Raw genomic sequence first — 15214 nt, forward strand, 5'->3', positions numbered from 1 at the left:
AAAGGACCTGGATTGACAGCCGTGGAGACTGAAGCCCTCTTTTTATCCACAGAACAGGTACAGCACAGGCAGCGGGAGTGCAAGCTTCCCCCAGACTGCCCCACCAATGTGCCTCAACCCTGACCTGAAGGGACCACTTCTAGGGATGAGAGGGGATTCAGTCTCCATGCTCATTCAATTCTTGGCCTCTCTGGTGAGACTGCCAGCAAGGTTGCCAGTTAGTACCATTTGTGGTGTTGGGTTTTGTGATATGGACACTAGTCCACTGAGAACTGGATCACATAGGCCACTGAACAGCCTTCAGATGGTAACAACTATTGGTCAAAGGTAATCTTTCTTATTTCTATTTTCCTTATTTGTAATTATTCTTTGCAGTAGTAGAATTCCAGGAGAGGTGGCATGGGCTTTCCTTTGCTAAGCCTTTTGCCTAGAAATTAGTTTTTGGGGGTCTGTAAAGCTTAGAGCTTTTTTTCTTAGAGCTGATCAAAGAATGGGGGGGGCTTTATTTTCTATTCAGTACTAGTGTGCCATTTCTCATTCTACATCAACGGTATTATAGTGGTCAGAATCAGTTGCATTATTTCAGCTGAATGTGCCCAGCTTTCACTGAAATGCAGTGTGTGGAAAAGGTTTTCCATGTTGAAGTTTTGTATTGCACTCAGATTTTGTTGTGCCTGAGTATTTTCCCATGCTGTAGAAAGCATTTCAGATGTGTCTACTTTTTTTTTCTTAATATTTAAAAAAAGATTAATAGCTCAGACCAAGTCCATTCCTGGTATACTTATTAGTTAAGACAGATTTGGGGAGGGGTTGATCTGTGGAATTAATTTGGATTGATACCAACAGATTGATGGTAGGCTGGCTGCTAACAAGCATTTTTTTACAACTGAGAGTTTGACTGTTGAGCTCAACTTTTCACATGGTATTTATTCTATTAGTCTTCTTAATTGTTCTATGACTTTTTGCATTAGTAGAGTTCCTATGTCCCCATTTTTCGAAACTTTAAAACTAAGGAAGATTAATGGAAGTAATGTGCAATAAAGAATTTGCTTTCTGGCCTTTTCCCACCTAACTCTTTGATTCTTTCATTTGATTCACTGTTTTTCAACAGTGTCTTTAATCAAATTTCATCTCTGAATACATGTATAGAAACTGGTGAGTGAGTATGAACTATCAAATAAAATGTCCTGCATTCACTACAGCAAATTCACAGCTAGGATTGGGCCTAACCTACCTGTCCTGTTGCTCCTGTTAGGATCATCTTTTGTGCAGGAAGAACATTTTTGCCTTAAATGTCTGTAGTGTTGTATTAAGTATGAGTGTTATATGTCATGGTAGTTAAAGATTGGGTGTGTTGAAACTCTAAAAGGAAGAGAATGGACTGTTGACAAGGTCTTTTCTGCAGTTATGCTTCTGCTTGTTATTACATGGAAAATGTAGGGTTTACTTTGCATAGTATTTGACTTTTACTAATCTGTCATGATGGTAAATCATCGCTTGTTTCATTAGGGAGCCATAGTCCTGTTTGTATCTGAACTTGTCACACTGTCCTCCTTTGTTGGATTTAGATATGCCAAAATATGTAACTGGATGGTTTTGTTGGGAGAAATCCCTTTTAGTAGTTTTAAATTACATGTCAGACTTGTTAAACTCAAATTTGAAGAAGTGTACTATTTTAAACAAGTGCAGTGGGATATGAATGAAGTTTTAGGATATGAAAGAAACTCTTAGTTTCTGCACGCCAGCTTTCTGAATGGTTTTGACATTTTAGTAGGTTGGAGAAAGATTTGTTGTAACAACTAATAATGTCACAGCTCCAATTTCTGAATTCTATTATTATAAGTCCTCTGTCTGGGATACAGAAAAAAATCTAGCTAGAGAAGCTTCTGGCAGCCTTTATTTCTTCAGGGACTAGTTTTTGATGTCTCTCAAAATAGAGCTGACAGGACTAAATTGAATATATGTTAGGAATTATTTTATACACAACAATTAAAATTAACAACAACAACAACAAAAACAACTTGCCTTTTTTTTTTTTTTTACATCAGACAGTCTTTCTGCTGTAAAAGACATGATGCCATTTTGGCACTGATGATGAAGTTATTGTCATCATTTCAATGTACATGAGAAGAGTATCTCAAAAATATAGTTTTTGTGATTTGAGCTTTAATACTTCAAATTTTTACCTGAAAATTCTCTTTTCTGGATGCACTTCGTACATGAAGCTCTCTGAATTTTTTTCTACTGTGTTAATTTTGAAAGAAGAAATAGAAGATAAAGACCCAAACGTGCTTTGTCACAGGACAGCAGTCATTGCTGCTATCATGCTTTACAAGCTTGTTTTTCCTTCCATGTTCGATAAACTGCTATTAAGTGATAATCTTGGACTGATGGCTTTACCTATGTCTTTGAACGAATAACAGCAGTCTTCAGGAGTTGTGTTTATGCCCAGCTTCATCCTACCTATCTGTACTGAATTAGCTGAGATGCTGAACCTGCCCTGTTGCACTACAGATTATATAGAAAGTTTGCTGTGAATAATCTGCCTTTTTTAATTGCAGGTTGTCCTTTGACTGTGTTCGTAAATTAGCCATCCTAGGCAGAATGGAGCTGGCCCTAGAATTTGAACATTTGTGAAGTATTTCTAGTGTTAGCTGTCAATTTAATAAACAGGATAAAACTATAGAGGCACATTGGATCTTTTCACCTTCAGGCCTCTACCAGAATCAAGCTATGTCATAGTCAACTCATCTGCATGGTTATAGCCTAAAAGCAATTTCAGAAGGACATCTTGATTAAATCCGGGTTAGGCAGAAGGCAAAAATGAAGAGTTGATGCTGAGAAAACGTTCTTCCTGGAGAATGCAATAAGGTTACAAAGCAGCAAATGTGTAAACCTTGCCCTTCAGGCACTGGTTGATTGTGTTCAACCTGCTGTAGCTCAGTCGTAAGGTTTTGGTTTTCCTCAGATCAAAATATTGCACGCTTAGCTAAGTAGCTGGGACCATAAAGGAAAGGAGAGGCAGAGGCAGCCATAGTGGTTAAAGTTGCTGCTTTTATTACATTTATATGGTTATCTCTCATGTTGGTTTTTTTTAATTATTATTATTTTTTAAACAAATTATAAACACTTAATCTGTCACTGCTTGACCTGTCACTTAGATCTGTTTCTGGTGCCATTACCGTATTATTTCTTTTCTCTATCAGGCAATGTTTCAGTAGTCCTTGGGTGGTAGTGTAAGACTTCTGGTTTGAGCTGACCCAGGTTTTCTTTACTCTTTCTGTAACTTTTTTTCTATTTCCTTCTATTAGGTTGAATCATTACTGAGTTTTAATTATCAAGGTTTTTAATAAATGACATTTTTATTGGGACAATTGCGTTATTAAAACAATTTCTCTATGTCCTTGCATGGCAAACTGAAAATATGTTGTATTTCTATGCTGTGTTTCTATTTTAACTGTGTGTTTGTGAGTACAAGGATGTACTTAATAAAAGAAGTCTCTTTACCTAAGTATTGAATATGGGGACTGTTTAAGAAATATTTTCTAGGTCAGCTGCATAAGAACAGACCTCTTCCAATGTTGTAATTCTATGTTTTTCCATGTCAAATCAGATTCATGGCATTGTAACTCGCACTAGGGGTTGTGTTTATTGCCTTTAGACAAATGGTTTTGAAACAGATAAGGAAGAATTTCTTGTTACTGAGAGCACTATTTAAAGCAGAAATTATTTGAAACCTGAACAAGTTTTTTAACTGTTAAAATTGATTATTTTACAGCCTTGTGGATCAAAACTATTTCCCATTACTGACTCTGCAACATGAAAAAGAAAAAAATTATCTGTTCTCTCATTGCCATTTCTTGATGCATGTGCAACATTTGGGAGAATGGCATTAAACTTGCTTGAAATCCCTTTAGTTCCATTTAAAACAGGCTTTAGGCTTCCTGGCTCAGTTTAATAAAGCCAAGCAGTTCATTTTTATTTGCCTTCAGACATGAAATAATTCTACTTCAATTGGGTAATTCTCCTCAAAAAAAAACCCCACCTTATAATTTTAAGGAAATATTTATCACCACTTCATCAAACTAATTTAAATTTTTGTTGCCAGCAAATGTGAATATGGCACCTTTAAATGGTCTTAATAAACGTGTATTCCTAGAACTAAATACACACAGACAGATACATTACTGAAATTTTATGCTTATAAATAAATGCAGAGAACAAATGAATTTCTTGTTCTTTTTCTTCTTTTAGGTTATAATAGTAACCACCTCTCCAAGCTCAACTTTTGTACCCAACATCCTTTCGAAGTCCCACAACTATGCAGCAGTTACAAAACTTGTCCCAACATCAGTCATTGCCTCAACTACTCAAAAGCAACCAGTGGTTATAACTGCTTCTCAGTCATCTTTGGTCAGCAGCAGCAGCAGCAGTAGCTGTTCCACTCCCTCCTGTACTGCAAATACTATTGCTGTGACTGCTGTAGTATCATCAACACCGTCAGTGGTTATGTCAACGGTAGCACAAGGTATGGTAATAACATACTTATAAACCCTCTTTCACTGATGACTTGGACTTTGGTTTGAGAATAGCATAGGGGAGATGTGCTTCATTTACTTACAATGAGTAAAGTGCAGGAAATGTGAAAGAAGTCTACTGAGGAAAGTAATCCAAGGTATTCCATAACAGTTCTTGTAAAGAGTGAAAGAGTTCAACTTCAGCAATTAATGTGCAGATCCTCCTTTTGAAGAGAACGTGGTGAGGTGGTGTGGCATAGCCTTTTATTTTAAAGAAATTTTACTTGTGACATGCAAATGCTATAGCTCAAAATTATTGGCTTGAAGAACTCTATCTGATAGTTTCCAATATCTGAAGATGATTGCTTCTCTTAAAGCCTGATTTACAAGAACATGCAAAGTTAGCATCAAATGAATACATCTTATGTGTGACGTGCGTAACTAATCTTGATGACGATTCTGAATGGTAGAGAGGTTTTTACACCTTTCTATATGTGCATTTTATCAGCATCTCAGTTTTCAAGTCTTTAAAAATGAAGACTGGAGTGAACCTGGATTAAAATTCCTAGGTTTCTGATTTCTAATTCCAGCTATGTATGCCAGCTTGACTGATTTGACTGCAGTTAGCCACTGCATAACTATTTGGAAGGGAAGCTGTGGATGAATGAAAGGGCCTCAGTGACCAGCACTTGAAAAATACTCTGCCTGACAAGTTCAGGTGTCACATGGCAATTTTTCCCTGTCCATTTTTTCCATTGTTATTCCATGCCACAAAAAACTGGGCATCCAAATCAAGGCTGAAGAGTTATTTTGCCTTCCATATTGCTTCTGTTAATCCCATCCTGAAGACGGTGATCTATGGAGCAGAAAGGCTTACAGCATAATTTCATATTGTTTGAACTGCAGGTCTTTAGTTGGGTTTGATCATGGAAGAAGCTATAATTCTAAGGTATAATAAGTAAATGTCTCTTACCTTTTTTTTTTTTCAAGATTATCAGTGTCACAACAGAAGATGCTGGTGAAACATTTTGTGATATAAAGCAATAATCACTCTAACTGTGAAGAAAGTTAAAAGCTGACCAAGGAAATGGAGAAACTGCCGTAGATGATGCAGTGACAAAAGGGCTGTGTATATAGGCTGCCAGAATTCTAGCTGTCACTGCCATCTGTAAATGTAGAGAAATAAGAGAGTAGATTTTCTTTCTGTTTTTCACTACAGTTGGGACTTGGTTAAAAACTGCCTTCCTAAGACATGGACTTATGGTGCTTATGGATCTGCAGTTTAGAATTATAGATGAAGCCAAATTTTGCTGGAAGTGTTGTGATAACTACGTAAGGGAATGACAGAAATAATATTTATCTGGAACTATGTCTTTCCATCTTGTTGCAAACTTGTTTTAATCACGTTTTGTGATTTTGTAATTACTTGTAAGATCACCTAAACCATCAGCACAAAAAATGCATGCACCAGAGTTTTCTAAATCACATAGCATTACTTGATTCATTCTTTTAAAATAACATTGTGCTCACTAGCAGGTACTCCCTTCTAATATTGGTGGGTGTGATATTTGTCATCCTCATAGTCTAACTTTTTGTAGTCATGATTTTCAGTTTAAATGTTTTGCTTTGTTGAAGCTTACAGATCAGGCTTTGAAAATATTTGTGAATTGTTTGTACTACAGAAGGTGCGGAAAGGAGATTGGGATTGTGATCTTTCCATTTGCTGCTCTTCTACCACCACATCAAGAATCTGTATAAAGTTCCTTTGCTTCTGAACAGAGCGCTCCTGATATGTGGGAGCTTTTTTTACTTCCGTATATCTATGCATCTTTCAGTAGTAAAGATAGTTCAAATGCAAAAACATTTAAGAAATTGTAATATTGTTCTTTCATGTTGCACTGTCCAGTTCTAAACCATTTATTCTTTCATAGGTGTGTCTACATCAGCAATTAAAGTTGCCTCTTCCAGGCTACCTTCCCCAAAAGGTTTGGTTGGGAATCCAACTCAGATATTAGCACAGTTTCCCAAACAGCATCAACAGTCCTCCAAACAGCAGCTGCACCAAATACAGCAGGCCCAGCAGCAGCAACAGCAGCAGCAACAACAGCAGCAGCAGCAGCAACAGGCCCAGCAGCAGCAACAGCAGCAACAACAACAGCTGGTGCAGTCTTCTGTAGCTCAACAGCAGCCACAGCAATCTCAGTTGCCACCTGGCATCAAGCCCACCATTCAGATCAAACAAGAATCAGGTAGTTGGAGTTAATCTTGGGTCATATTGCTGATTTGTGAGATCTAACCACAACTCAAGAAATTAGGGCAGAATTCTGTTGGAAAATGTGCATGGAGAACTGTCAGTAAGGCATAAATAACTTGAGTACAGAATTTGGCATTAAACCTGGATATAAGTAGATAAGATAGTGAAGGATGTCATAATGTTTTCAGCTAACAACAACTGAAGAATTTGGTTCTGTCACTCTTCTTGTTTGGTTCAGGTATACAGACCATACTTTAGCAATAAATGTTTTATCTTTAGAGATTGAAAGGTATGTAAATGTCTTCAAAAGTAACGTGATTGGCAACCTGGAGGACACCAGTTTTCTGAAGATCCAACAGTTGTTCAACTACTTGAACTGGAAAAAGAAGTCAATCCATGTTTTAATGCTTTTTTCTGGGTCCAGAAATCAAAACCTACTTTTCAGATACTTGTGAAAACAAATACAGTTAGATCTGAGACTGGAAGTTGGACTGGATTCTTTTTGTAACATTGGTTGATTTGGATGACTCTGGGCAAGTCATGTAATATTTCTATCTTGGCTTTACTCTTCTCTCTGTCATATATTGCAAGAAGTAATACTTGCACAGTTACCTAATTCTAAAGGAAGAAGTGCTATAAAAGTGCAAAGTCTTCTTATGTCCATAGATTATATTAATCATATCAGTAGAATTATTTTATATTCATACTATTTAGATCAAAGAATTAGACTACTGAATGAAAAAATAAACAGCCCTACTCCTGTCCTTTAATAAGATTCCTTTTGGATTATAGCACTATTGCCAAAGGAAAAATGGCTACTAATGAAGACAGATAAGAGGCCTCCATCCTCCAGTCAGTGAACAATATTTGATCAATAAGAGCTTCACTCATTGCCTTCTACAATAGGGCTTCTACAATAGGCTCAGTGTGCTTTTTAGTTAAAGTTTCTTCGGAAATACCATCTGATACCTATTCATTAATTGTGAATTAATTTCCGCAGAGACTTTGCTTTTTATCCCATTCTGTGTTTGAATGATGCAAAGTCTTCAATGTAATGTTTCCTAACTTCAGATAGTTCATTATTTAAGTTTGGAGTTTATTTGCTCCATACTGCTTTTGTAGTCAACATAGAAAGAAGAAAACGTCTCCAGAAGATGTTTCACATTCCAAGTGAACAAAATTGTTTATCTGTTAGTGTACAAATATAAGTGCCTACATTTAGATGGGATTTATTTTGGTTAATATTTCATGGCATATGACCAACATAACACAATACTTGTTATGGAACAGAATGTAAGATGCCAGAGTCCTTTTGAACAGGTGACATGAATTTGCCAGTTTGCAGCTGAGAAGTGGATCTGGCAGAGGTCCCATTCCACTCTACAAGTCGAGAGAAAGGGATCAGAGTCCTTGCTGTACTAAATTGTTCTCAACCTTGGTTCTTGCTGATTCTCCTCAGAGCTTGTTGCAGCCCAGTTCCTCGGTGGCTTCAAGATAACGGATACATCAAGAGGAGAGAAAGCAACCTTCTGTAGCCAGTGTCACAGTTGTACCCACTAGTGCTCCTTATGCAGAAAGCTTTTATTTTTAAATTTATTCAGAAGGATGAAATTCAACTAGACTCATTAAAACACATTCAAATTCACAGACTAAACTGAAGAACTATTTCACTCTTAGGTAGTTCATTGCATATGAACCAATTCGGTATCAGTTGTAACCTATTGGTTCCTGGGAAATGTTTTGGGTTTTGAGTCATGGGCCAGAAAAGTCGCTACAGCAAATGAGTGAAGTAATGGAATCCCCTGCCTCAGTGGGAGTAGGTGTGGATTGAAACAGGCACATGAAAGGCAAAGATTATGAATACCCTGTTATTTGCAAAGCAAGCAAAAAAAAATCAAACCCAAACAAAAAAAGTCTTTTCATGATCATAAATACATGGGCTCAGAATAAAAGCCTTTGTTGAGCCTACCTGCCCGCTAGGGCTTGGTCTGAAAAAGCATTTCAGAAAGTAACTTTTCGTGCCTGTATTTTAACAGTGACCTTTCTCCTTTCCTAGGTGTTAAAATAATCACTCAACAGGTGCAGCCCAGTAAAATCCTTCCCAAACCAGTTACAGCGACCTTGCCCAGCAGTAGCAATTCACCTATTATGGTGGTTAGCAGTAATGGGACTATCATGACAACTAAACTGGTCACTACTCCCACTGGTAAGTTATGGTTCTCAGAAGGGAAGGGAGGGTAAACCCAGACATGCAGGTGATCAAACATGGTTTATTAAGGTAAAAAACAAAAAAAAAGTACTCCTCTCTCCTGAATGCTGAGTACAACAGCACATTCACAATCCTGTTCATATTTATTCTACATGAGGATTTTTGCACTGAGTGCTCTTTTATTCCTCTTATGATCTTTTTGAATTAGTACTCAAAAATATAATCATTCTTTCCCCACTGGATTTAGTTTAAAGGAAGTTTTCTTGCAGCTTATACTTTGCACTTTTGTAGCACCTTCTCTTAGCCAATTTACATGAACTCAACTTTTTAGGTACCTCAAGCAGATAAGTCAGCATCATTCTTGTTTTACATATACGTACTTTAAAAGGAGGTGACTTGCTCATAGTCCTGCAGTGAATTTATGAAAAGACCAGTAAATTGAATTTTGAACTTCCAGTGTTCTTCTGGGCATCTGATTGTATTTGTGGTTTCTTGTTGATTGAAGATAATGCAGACTGTTCAGATTGTAAACTGTGAGAAAAACTGGAAAGGCAGCTTTTTCCTAGTTTTTAGAAAACTGTAGCTTGCTTCCTGAATTTTTAGCATGTGTTGGGAATATTAGCATGAACTAAAGGTGATTATTCTTTTTTAACTTCTGAAGTAATTAATGAAAACATTCTTAAGTACATTAAAAAAAACAACCAGTTTTGCAGTTCATTTAATTGGTAAAACCTCTATTGGTATTGTGCTCTCTTGAAATTGAACACATGGCTTTCTTGTATAAAACAAGCTGTTTTGCTCTGATGTTTAGTAATTAAGGTCTGTAGTGCACTATCTGCAGCAGTACAAGCAGAATGGAATTACAAGTTCATGTAGCTGCTGGTTGTTATTTTGAGCAGATTTCTTTTGTGGAGTCTTCTGTTTCCATTCTGACAAGAGTAGGTAGGAAAAAACAGCATTTATACCATGTCAGGAGGTTTCTTCTATACTGCTGAATGCTAAATCTATAAAATTGCATTATTGTTATAGATTGTGTTTTTATCTGAGAGTGATATTTAGACCAGTCATTGGTAGTGTTCTTTATAAACAATTTGTCGTGTGGGAGAAGCAAGAGTGTGGTTGTCATTCAAGAGGGGAAGGGATCTATTCTGGTAGTGTCATCAGATGCCGAACTCTTGGACATTAAAAAGGAAGCAATTGGCAAACATACAGGCAGAATGTAAACAACTATTTAAAATTAAAATCTTAGGCACAAGGATGTGAATTAAAATGTGGCAGTCATGGAACATTTGCTAAAATATTTCAGGAAACTCTTAGTTTAAATTAAAGTTGGTATGCACTTGATTTTTGCTCTGTAGTCTTAAGAAGTATTAGGAGAAACATAAAGCGTGGTAAAAAGTTGCAATGTCAGATCTCTGAATAAAATCTGATGCCTTTCTTCTAAACTAACTTATTTTTCCGCAAAGACTACTAGAAGATCACATTCTAACAGTGAACTTTCTTGTTCTCTCTTTAAAACAGGAACTCAAGCAACGTATACGCGACCAACAGTTAGCCCCTCTATAGGGGCTCGGATGGCTGGAACTCCTGGGGCTGCTACTTATGTGAAAACTACAAGTGGTAGCATCATTACAGTAGTACCAAAATCACTTGCTACTCTGGGAGGGAAGATTATCAGCAGTAATATTGTTTCTGGTAGGCATATGAGTAATTTGATATTAAGATATTTCAAAAGTAACCTTAAACTTGCTGTAATCATTCAGGGGTTTTCTGTGGGTTGCATGCTCAAATAATTATTTGAAACTTTACTGGAGAAGTTAATTCAGAAGAAAAATAGCTGAGGATGAAGAAGAAAATAATAGGTGGAAATCATGGAGGTGAAGGGTTAATGAAGATTGCAGTAGTTTCTGTGTTTAAGAAGGAATCTTCTAATGTGAGGGAAGCCTTGGAGAAAAAGAGAAATACAGGGAGGAGAACAACAATATTGTGCACTGTTACAGGTCAGAACGATCAGGAAATTGCATTAGCTTCAATTTAGAGCATTTCATAGTCTGGGTGCTGCCCCTTTCTATTCCACTCCCTGTCCAAAGAACCAGAATAAAAAGTGTGTATGTTAAATTCAGCTATTCAGTCTCCACTTTACCTTGTTCTTTTATCAGCATCAACCTGTCTTTCCCTTACCCCCTGTTCTAACTTAAGTTTTTCTTCTCAGCCTCATGCAGACCCTGCTGCTTATTTTTGTTGCCTTGATGCTCTGCCAGAACAGCCTCTCATCCCAGGGTCTCTTTAGGACCAGGATCAAAGACACTGACCAGTCACAATTTCTTAGTAGCTGATTGGGACTTTTAACAGTGCTAATGCAGAGAAGGTGCATATGTACAGCAAGATCTACTGGGTCTGTTCATTCGTGTGTAGTATTATCTTCAAATTATTTAGAGTTTCTGCCGTTCATGCTTAGCAAAGACCTGACACGACACCAGCCAGATGCTGTCACTGGAAGGCGTTGCAGAAGCTATCCAGTAAATGCACTCTTGGATGTAGTCTGGTAGAGGTATCTCAGTTTTGTCAGCGCCTGATTTCTACAAAATGATATTTAGGACTGATACTATAACTTGTTTGGAAACAAGTAACGTTTTTAGACCTTGTGGGTATGAGTTGTTAACAAGCCTAGATCTAATAGTGAGTTTGTACAAAACCGGGAAACCCTCGTGTAGTCCTGAGAAGAGTAACTTGCCCCGAAACAACAGGGCAAGTTTGGAAAGGATACATGCTGGTTTTTTGTTGTGTTGTGGTGGGTTATTTAGGGGTTGATTTGTGCGTGTGTGTGTGTGTGTGTGCTTTTTTGGAGTTCTGTTGCTGAGGCAGCAGTCTTTAAATCTCTCTGAAGTCACTAGAATTAACTAAATTGTTATCTTGTCTCTCTATGACTTCTCTTTCCTAGAATTAGTAGATTAATCTGAAGTATGTATGTAGTGAAGTATCTACGCCTATGACTGATGGGTGGAAAGTAGTGAGTGCAATACTTGGGTTTGCATCTCTACTGTGACTGAGTGGTACTTTTTTCAAGGAGAAAGTGGGAACTGTAGATAGATAAAAAGCTGTCTGAGCAGATATTGAAATGGCAGTCTGGTAATACTGATGACTTGCGTATTGGTGTACTCTTGTAAACTGTGGAGGGCTGACCAAAATAACCTGTCACTGCAGGTGAACAAAAAACTGATACAGGGAGTGAAACGAATTGAATACTGGGAGAGGAACAGAAATAACCAACACAACTCCTAAACTCAACTTTAAGAACTAATTGTAAAACAGCAGCATTATTTTTTCCTTCTTGCAATCCACTACTTGTCACTTGTATTACACCAATGCAATGCCAGAAAGAGCTGGCATTTCTCTGGACCAGAGATACATTCTTGGTATGTAAATTTTTCTACAGAGGTTATCTGTAGAAGAATATTTGTCTGTGCAAGTAGGACTTGAGTTGAGCATTAGTGATGTCCTTAGCTCCCCCCATTCTAGCCTTTGAAGAATTAGAGATGTTAGACTGAGAAAGCTGTATTAGTCTGCTCCATAATGTGTGAGAAGGGACTGACTGTCCTAATATAGCATACATTACTCTGTCTTGGGCATGCCTGTTTTTACGGTTGGTGAAGGATTTGTAGAGTGGGCATGTAATCATTCTATGTTGAGTTGGGGGATAGAAATTCCCATTCCAGATGCTGCCTTTTCTTTTTCATGCTGTCAGATTTAAATGCAATGATTCCTATATAGCTCACCAACTTCTCCAGTGGAAGGAAACATAGGTGTAATAAACTGCACATTATTTGTTTTCTAACAAAAATTTAGGAACTACAACCAAAATCACTACAATTCCAATGACATCCAAACCCAATGTGATTGTTGTGCAGAAGACTACTGGAAAAGGAACTACAATTCAAGGGCTTCCAGGCAAAAATGTTGTCACAACACTGTTGAATGCTGGGGTAAGTAAGAGTTTCAAGTCTCAAATAGATAGCAAAGTGACAAGCTGTGTAGTGGCTGCTGCATTCATTCTGCTAGAGTCCTTATTAAAAGCACACTGTGCATGAGCTCCTTAACACATACAGCATGCCTTAATGTCAGGAATGTTTGAAAAGCAAGAGTATTTTGCAGGATATGAAAGGTGCTTAAAACAATCTGGGAATGTTCTCAGAGTTAAAGGAAAAGAAAAACTTTTGAGCTTGCCTTTTTTCCATGATTAACGATTTTGTAATCCTGAAGGGATTAAGTAGAAGAAAATTATTAGAATCTTACCCTTTTTATCCTCTGGTGAGAGCCATAGTCCCGTGTTATAAATTTGTATCTCCAACTAATTTTCTTTTGGACACGAAGGGCAGAAATAAACTGTCCCTTCACAGTTAGGGTACCACCATTCAATTTAAGTGGTAACAAGGTAACATCGTGTACCTGAGTTTTGTGTAGTGTTGAATTACCTTTTGATACCCTGATTTGTACTAAGAACAAAGTCAAGTCTCCATCTTCCACTTGTTTACATATAAGTGCTAGTAAATAAAAATGATGAATATGCTTTATCTTCCTAGATAGAACTGTGAGATGTCATTATTTGTGTACTCCATAAAAATCTACTTGGGTAGCTGAGCTCAGTAGGGAGGGCTTTTTTAAACCTTTTATGGTTTTTTTAAGTTTTTGAACTTTCCTAGTTGATTTGAAGCTGCATTTTCACACAAGTGGAGATCTTGTGATGTTACACAGTAGGAACCACCAGAATATGATATTTTTGAAACAAGCATGGTTCTTGGGGTTTCTAGCTACTTGGTGGGAAATGAAATACTGAGAGAACTGGCAACTACTGTTGTTCATCTGTTTTGTTTATGTGCAGAGCTGAAAAGAAGGATACTCCAACGTCTTTGCTCTTCTTAGGCTATTAGGAGTCTAGTCATATGTTAGTACTATTCCAAAGTCATATGCGTCCTGGGAAACAGCTATGAATCTACACTTTTTAAAGGGAACTTTTAGTTTTAAAAAAAAAAAATCCGTACATAAATAATATCTTGCTCGTGAGGATAATACAAAGATCTATCTTTAAATAACTTCTTTTTAGAATTTCAATTCAAGTTTTGTAGATGTCTTGCCAAACTTGGTGTTAATAGAAATAAAAATGTTTTAAAAACATTTGTGAAAGATTTGAGGAAAGTTCCAATTACATGAATTCTCTGAAGCAGCTTCAAAAAACTTGTCAGTGTCTTTTAGTTGCTTCCTTTGTCCACCCCCTCAGAGCCACTCAAAGGTAAAGTAATTGAGAGGGAGATTTTGGAGGCTTTTCCATTTGAAGCCATACAGGGTTTTTGTTCTTGGTCTTTGAATGCTTTTTGTATCAAGTAAATTAGTTGCAGCAGCAGGCTGATTTCATGGTACACGCATTGACCTGTGACTGTGTATTTTTTTTAGAGAAGTGGGTCTTTCTGAAGAATTTCTCTAAGTTAACCTGTAAACTTTGACTTCTCTACAGGGGGAGAAAACTATTCAGGCAGTGCCAGCAGGAGCAAAACCTGCTATCATCACTGCCACAAGACCCATCACAAAAATGATTGTTACACAGCCAAAAGGAATAGGGTCCACGGTCCAGCCAGCCACCAAAATCATCCCAACTAAAATTGTTTATGGTCAGCAAGGGAAAACGCAGGTACAGTGAGGACCCATTTCTGTCTTGAAATGTACCCCTAAATTTTAATGAGAAGTAAATAATTTTTCACTGTTGCAGGGTAAATATATGTCTGTGGGGAATGAGACATAGGGGTGTAATGAGGTGGCTTTGATTCTGATTTCTTGAGCACACTGTTTGCATTTGTTAGCTGTATCTGGAGGCCTAGAGCAAGCCAAAAGGATGTACTAAGCCTTTCACATAGCTGAAACTGTCTTGTTGTGGCTCTAAATGCCTGTTTTAAGTCTTACAGCTGGCTAATGGCTTGATCAGGAGAACTAAAGAGGCAGAGTCTGGAAACAGGTCATCCATCAAATCCGAGGTTTTATTGAAGATATTTTCTGGTTAATGTGTGTTCAGGTTGTCCCTGCAACGTTGTGTAGTTGATGGGGCTGTATACAGAGAGTCTGGCTCATTTCTGGATGCTTTCAGTTTCAGCTTTTTCTTTGATCGCATTTAGTATTTAAAAGAACTAAACTTCTATCGGACATAATATTTTACGTGTCTTGATTGTTGAAGACAGTATTTATCAT

At 37.3% G+C, this 15214-nt stretch overlaps 1 protein-coding gene across 5 annotated transcripts in view; it reads left to right on the forward strand.

The window, feature by feature from the left end:
• EMSY (EMSY transcriptional repressor, BRCA2 interacting) overlaps positions 1–15214 on the forward strand; it is a 43078-nt gene that overhangs the window by 12681 nt on the left and 15183 nt on the right. For 3 of the 5 annotated variants that reach the window (XM_054074094.1, XM_054074082.1, XM_054074067.1), the window contains 6 exons: positions 4255–4528; positions 6449–6766; positions 8828–8977; positions 10502–10675; positions 12827–12963; positions 14490–14663. In XM_054074094.1, coding sequence (XP_053930069.1) covers positions 4255–4528; positions 6449–6766; positions 8828–8977; positions 10502–10675; positions 12827–12963; positions 14490–14663 — 1227 coding nt within the window. The remainder of the gene's footprint in view (positions 1–4254; positions 4529–6448; positions 6767–8827; positions 8978–10501; positions 10676–12826; positions 12964–14489; positions 14664–15214) is intronic. The other 2 variants (XM_054074086.1, XM_054074077.1) reach the window with 2 other exon arrangements.

Source organism: Cuculus canorus, chromosome 1 (genome assembly GCF_017976375.1).
Source record: "Cuculus canorus isolate bCucCan1 chromosome 1, bCucCan1.pri, whole genome shotgun sequence".
NCBI lineage: Eukaryota > Metazoa > Chordata > Aves > Cuculiformes > Cuculidae > Cuculus > Cuculus canorus.